We start from the raw sequence: 7095 nt of genomic DNA, 5'->3' as shown, positions 1-7095 counted from the left end.
TCGTATCTCAAGAGCCCACAAAGTCCAAGAGAGCTAGCTCTTGGGCTCCTTCAGATCCTCTCTTCTGCCCAGAGAGCAGCAGAAACATTTCAAAATTATTGAAATAAGATTTCAATAATATTTAATTTACCCAAGTAAAATTTTTGAATTCCTGTTCATTGTGAAATTCCGTTTTCCGTGTCAATTTAGGACAGTGCAGCTGGCAAACTCCATTCACTCTGAAGTAAGAAATTTAGATACTTGCTCACCTGTACTGTGGCCCATACAATTTCAGATAGCAGCTAAATTCCAAAAGTGGCTTCTTTGCAATTCCAGTAAAGATGCTTCTGCTTTGTGAATACTATAATGTTATTACCAAGCCCTTCAGCACAAAACCCCCAAATCTTTTAGCACTTCACATCAATACACTTCAATGTTTCCATTGTGTATAGTCCACTTTAGGAAAAAGGATACTGTAGTACCTGTGGATATGAGGAAGAATCCTGTGACTGTAGCTAAATGTCACACACTAAGAGTTCTCATTACAGGTAATATTTTGGCAAAATTTTATACTGTTACCATACAAGGCTGCAAAGTGTTACCAACTCACAAAACATCAGTGAATGGAACAACAGATATTTTTTATCAAAGATGTTTGAAGTCATAAAATGGAAAACTCATATAATTGTTTGTACTCTCTTAACCTAAAAAACCAGACAAGCAATTAATAACAGAACCCACAAACCTTAGGTCGTTACTATGTCCTATTGCAAAGAATATTGCATTGGTCACGTATTCCCCCCTCACATACATATTTTATTTTTTCCAACTTTTTAACTGCTTTATAAACTAGGCTCACCATTAGAGAGTCTAGCATACCAGTCTTAGCACACCCTGACACTTTCACTGAAAATTAACTTCTGGGACTTCATGTAGGCACAGAATTATTCGTGTGTAATCCAGTTGAGAATAGCTGTAAAGCTGACAGGTTATGAAAAAAAAATAATAATCTGACTTTGGCCAAAGCAAAAGCTGTATGCAGTTATTTAAGTACAGATTGAAACATGTTTTTCCTAATATCTCTTTTATTTTTCCGTGCTTTCCTGGGTGCCTAGCGTCAGCGATGGTTGGTATATTATATTTTCATAATGGTATTTAAAGCATTTGAAATTGAAGTGTGCATGTGTTCATGTCTGGTGTTTTTATTTTTATGCATATGTGTGTTAAAAACTTGTAAGATTTATATTTTTTATATACAACTCTGTATGTCAGGGCCATTTTAATTTTTAGGGGCCTATAATTTTTAAGGTAGGGACAGCTGATTTTAGTTTTCTTCAGTCTGTCTTACCAGCTGCTAATACTAAGCCTTCATTTTCATTACTGTTTGTTTTCCATGTGTACTAGTGAAATCTCCAATTTTCATCATCGGATTGTCATTAGTGAAATGAATTAATCAAAACCATTGATACATAGATTTTTGTGTTAGTACAACCACATTTGTGAATGTGTTTTTAATCAGAAATAATTATTTAAAATCTTGCAATGAGGAAAAGATAGGTGTGCTGGAAGTCAGTGGTTGTTAGATACACAGCCTATGAGAAGGAAGGTGAAACAGACCTACAAAAGGTAAAACCATAGAGCATGTAATGTCCTCTGTGAAATCTAACGTTAAGAAACAGGAAAGAAAAATGCAGGCTTCTTTCCTTCTCTGGAATAGAAAGTATGAAGGGATCTGTTATCTTCACAGCATGATAGTACAGCCTGAGTTTCAGTAAATGTGTATTCCCTTAAATATACAAAGGTAAGTTTATTTACAAACACATCTAACAGTTCACAATATTAAACTTACTCTGAGAGGGTATTCAATGTAGTTTATCCTACACTCGGAGTGGCAAGCAGCAGGCAGTGACCACTTGGTTGGAGCAGCTCCATCCAGACTCTCTTAGCCTACTTCTTCTGTAGAGCTATGTCAGATGCCTCAGCAAACATCCCCCAGTCTGCAGAAAAGCTGGCTCAGCACACACATGCATGAGAAGGTGAGGCGTAAGCAAAGTGGGAGAGGAAAGCCCAGCACAGCAGAAGAGGCATTGGAGAATAAAATCTGAAGTAGTGGGTGCTTTTCCATTGCATCCAATATTCTGAACTTAATGAGATCAGATAAAGTTCCCTGACCTCTGGGGGAACATTTTTATGTTTAAACTTTAGTGAGGATCCAGATTTCACACTTAAGCTCTTTCTATTCCATTTCTCAGTCCAATCTCTGTTGTTCTTTTTGGAGAGCTCAAAACTCAAACATGTGCCGAGATGTGACTTTTACAGGCCTCTCTCTGATGGCTGTCCAATCTCCTGTTTCCCCCCCCACCCTTGTGCTGAAACATATTTTCATCCTCTCTATTTTGACTGTATCCAGACATTAATAAAATTAATCTGTCTCTTTTCCCAGAAGTCTTGCAGTGAGGAGAAGTTTCCCTGGATCATGAATCATACCAGCAACAGCTGCTATAATTTATTAAAATCTCAAGGTAGTTCATATCACAAAGCTTCCAGGAGCTGCAAGCCATTCTCCTTGCATGGCCTGAAGCAGTCAGTAGGCTTGACATCTTTCCATCTGAACTAAGTTACGCTCAGCCCTCTAAATGATCGTCAGAGACGTATAAATTTTTCATTGGTTCATTGGGTTTGCGGTGACTTAAGCTCGTTGAGTGAAGTCACTGTGAAGTGATAAGTGAGTTAACTTCAGAGCCATAAGGTTGACTTTAGCAAATTTATCTTCTGATAAAATGGAAGTTTTTTGTCTTTTAGTGTTTACTGGGTTTAACTGGAATAGCTCCTGTCTTATAGACACAAAAAAGTGGGAGTTATGGAAGAGGGGTTGGTTTCAGGCTACTTTTTTCTAGTGAAAATAAGTTTTGCTTCTTTCTTTGAGACCAGTCATGTATGTTAGTACAATGCCATCATTTTCCTGGGTAACTAAGATGTTCAGTCTTTGAGTTAAATCACCTTAGAAGTAAGAAAGTTACTTGACACCATCACCATAGGATATGAACACAGAAGCAAGACACAGTGTGGAGGCACACGTTACATCCCTTCTCATTCCCACTCCTGTGCAGTATTGGAGGACGCCCTTTTTCTGCATTCCCTGAAAATCAGCAGATTTGAGAGATTTTCTGATCAAATGAGGAGTTATTGTTTCCTGAACCTTTAAAGTACATGAAATGGTGGCACACATGTTTTTTAATGAACAGGCAGTGTGTTATGCTAAGAACACATGTTACTAGAAGCTGAAATATCTGAATTTCATAAGGCAAAGTATTTTAAATGCTGTGTATTGAAATTAATGATGCATTTTTTCATGCATATATTATGTAATGTGTACCAAGTGCTGACTATGTGTCATTTTTGAAGAAGAAATATTCTGCATAACATATTAATCCAGTTTATTAGAAAAAGATAGAAACAAATCATAATTTATAACCTGCTTAGTCATTCCAACTGACATCATTATTATTGCAGCTGCGAATGCTGGGTTTTGGAGTGGAGAGTTGAGAGTAGGCATATGCCGTATGATGGATGCTATAATAATCATACAGCAGCTTCAAGAAGGAGCCATAAGACTTGAGAGACGTATGCAGTTCAGTCATGTATTTGAACTGTATTCCTGAAAGTGGACATAAAGCTGTAACTGTTTTGCATTGCTGTGAGAACTACAGCATAGGATGCTCACTCTGTTGTCTGCATTAATCACAGTTCAGCTGGGTCAGGACATGAAGGAGAATCTTTTCTTGAAAACTTGTCTTCCCACAGCTTGGTTGGCTACAGTTCATTGGAATTATTATTTTTTTTTTAGTATCATGTATTTGCCAAAGTATAGTTTTGGAGATTCAAAAAATTGTTTAAGAATTGTGAGTTAATTTGCAAAACTTGCGGTACTAGGAACAGAGATGTCTGTGGGAGATCTGAAGTCTGTGTTTTCCTGATCTTTACGAATTTGATTGCAATCACTTTGCCAAAAAATCTGCTGGGTTAGGATGTTCTGATTTCACACACACACACACACACACACACACACACACTTTTGAGGGCTGCATTTAATTTGATGGGAATATTGGTCGAGACAATACAGCTTTCTTCGGTTTATACTTGTACGCACTTCTTGTCCTCCACTTAAATATTCACGAAGAATAAATCTGGATTTGACATTCTTTTAAAGTCTGCAAAATGCTCAGGTGGTTATCTAAATTGTCTTAATGGCCTCTTCGCGGGTTTGGGTTTTTTTTTTTTGACCCTGTGGTTGCCGTGAAAATTTGAGCCTACTGGTAACTGTAGTATCTGTCATAGAAATGCCTTGTTTCTGTTATAGACAGCTATGTTCATGATTCATTTTTAAGCATGCAGGTGTTAACACTGCAGTTCCTGACACTGTAGCAGCAGGTTTTACTTCCTTACCAATTCTGCCTGTGATAGAAGCTGGGTTCTGTAGCTCATAACAACACCTGGCAACTGCATCACTCTTTTCTTTTAGAACAGAAGACAGTTCACTATGGTAATAAAGAGTAAAAGGCTTTTTAATATTATGATACATCTAGTGCAGCAATCTCCTACTGGATTAGCATTGATCACATTGCAAATATGTGCAAATGTGTTTGTTTTAAATGCAAAATATCACAGGCAGCTTAAAAGCTGAGGAGGACTAAATGGTGGAGGGAAAGTGGTCTGGAGTGAAATTGTAGAAGGAAAGGTCAGGAAGACCACTGTTCTTCAGGAAAGTAGAAATACTTTGAAGTAAAGTCATAGCAAATACAAGGTAAGTGGTAAGTGACAAAATACCAGTTTGTATGGAATAAAAGAAAAATTTAAAAAACCCTCATGAACAACGTAGAAGCAGTGAGCTGTGCGTGCTTCTAAAATACATAATCTGATTTGCTCTTAGCTAGCCAGAAAAAGGGCAGTGAAAGTGGAGCTAAGACACCGACAAACAGTGCCTAAATGTATAGAAGAGAGATAAGTGCATTCGGGACATGCATGGGATGCATGTTCGGCCTTGGGGCTGGTACAGCTCTGAAAGGGCTCTCTGGATTGCTCAGGATGAAGTTGGTTGTCCTTGTTAAAACAGTTTCTGTAGCTTTTTTACTATTGCAGCTGTATCAAGCATCCTCAGGTTGAAGCACAAACTGTCCCTTTTGCAACCTCAAATCTGGAAGCACCCTTTAAATACTTTGAAAGATCAGCATTTCAGACACACCACAACTGCTGGGTTTACAGCTTAACAGGCTAGACTGTAGGGCTAATTCTCTGAATCTCCTTCTGTGTAAGCAGTCCTCCTTTGTCTGCAGTTCCATCAATTAGTAGTATCCTTTGGGTAAATGAACAAAGTCTGTTTACAACAGGGTGTGTTTGACTTGGAAATACCTTTGTTGTTTGCTGGAAATACCTTTTGCATTGAATGCTCTTCCTGTTAGCTCTCTGAAAAATACAGAGGGGAAAAAAGGAAAAAAAGCAAGTCAAATACACCAGTGAACTTTGGCAGTGCCCTGTTGCCCAGGTAGGGCAACCAGGGTAGCACAGTTGGAGGAGGTTTACACCACAGTACTGCTACTGGCTCATCATCTCATAGTATGAATCTGCCTTTAGGAAAATTCAAATTTTACTTGGAAAATCTCAGATCATTTAGTAGCCATTACCAGGAATTTTCTTCTGTTTCTCAGTATTACCCTTCTGATGGCAGTAGCTGGTGGAGTTATTAAATATTCATACACTTTTAAAATTCTAGCCTGTGGTTTAAATTTGTTTGAAATTAAGCTGGTTTGACTTGGGATTTATCTTTTAATACCAAAAGGTATGCTCTTGAGGTACTGCTATGCGTTATGAGACAAGGCTTGGGTATCTGCCTAATCCCTATACAGATTGCTTTACAGAAAGATTTATTTTGTTTACAAGTTGTTTGCTTCATGAAAGCAGATATTATTGATTTCGTGGTATACAATCAGCATCCTCTAAGTGAACTGTACATTAAGGCAACACTGAACTGAACACCGTGACAGCTGCCGCTGGAGCTGAGGTTCTCAAGGCATTTCTGTTCAGAGCCCTTGTTTCCGATTGCGTATAGCTTTGCAGTACTGTCACTTAAAGGACTGACATTTCCTCGACTCAGAGGTGACTTTAATCTTGAAGGTCAAGCCACAATTTTCCAGCTTCTTTTAAAGCAAAAAGAGAAATGAAAACGAGTGCTTTCCCTGTATTAAAAGTGCTGCTGTTATTTTAGAACCGGTGCCAGCTAAGTACCTTCTTTAAACCGAGCACAGGTGCTTGTAGAACAAATTTCTTTTTATTCAGCCATAAGAGTAGGCTTATAGCCATTTTTGTGTTCCTACTAATCAAACTAATGTGAGTAAAAAGAGGAATTTTGTTCTGAACGTTTTAAGAATTTCTGGTGTTGGTAATAAATGTCCGTGACTGATCTGACTCATTAAAGTGTAAATATCGTAAATTATTGGCTCATATAGCCCTAATCTTCCTTATCTATAGCCTTGTAAATCATGTTGCATTTTACTGAGGAACAACATAATGCATATCAAGTTTGTTTCTTTTTTCTACATGTATTCAATCTTTTTATTCCACAATAGTTTCTTCATTTTATATACATACAGTATTTCTTTCGTCATACCAGAAATGCATCCTTTTACAAGTTAACCACCAAGACTTATTAAAAATCAGCTGACCAAATAATGTAAATATCTGTGAATTCACTCTGAAGCATCCTTATGCCTAAAGATAAACTCAGATTTAGATGTTTTTAGAAAGCTTAATCTTCCAGAAATTGCTTTCCTTTTTATTAACTCTGTCTTATTTCATTGCAGGAGGGGTTCAAAATGGGATTAACTCTTGAAGGCACAGTATTTTGTCTTGACCCACTAGACAGCAGGTGCTGATGCCAGGAAACTAAATGTGAAATTCCTACGTGATGTTTTTTTTTTTTTCATTCTGAACATGTGTTCACAGATATTATCCATGTGCCAAAAATTGCTTTTTTCAACATATAAACTCCTGTGAGGTTTGCTTCTGTAAAAATCCAACTTAGTTCCAGTTTTTCCCTGTACAAATGTAAAAAGTTGTTTT

At 37.4% G+C, this 7095-nt stretch overlaps 1 protein-coding gene across 1 annotated transcript in view; it reads left to right on the top strand.

Annotated features, from left to right (window-relative positions):
* GULP1 (GULP PTB domain containing engulfment adaptor 1) overlaps positions 1-6858 on the top strand; it is a 109065-nt gene extending 102207 nt beyond the window's left edge. The window contains exons 12-13 of the mRNA XM_035899085.1: positions 1095-1105; positions 6837-6858. Coding sequence (XP_035754978.1) covers positions 1095-1105; positions 6837-6858 — 33 coding nt within the window. The remainder of the gene's footprint in view (positions 1-1094; positions 1106-6836) is intronic.
* The last annotated feature ends 237 nt before the right edge of the window (positions 6859-7095 follow it).

Source organism: Egretta garzetta, unplaced genomic scaffold, assembly GCF_000687185.1.
Source record: "Egretta garzetta isolate BGI_Z169 unplaced genomic scaffold, ASM68718v1 scaffold297, whole genome shotgun sequence".
In the NCBI taxonomy this organism is placed as follows: Eukaryota; Metazoa; Chordata; class Aves; order Pelecaniformes; family Ardeidae; genus Egretta; species Egretta garzetta.
Note: the sequence above shows the minus strand (reverse complement) of the source record. Positions and strands in the feature narration are given on the sequence as shown.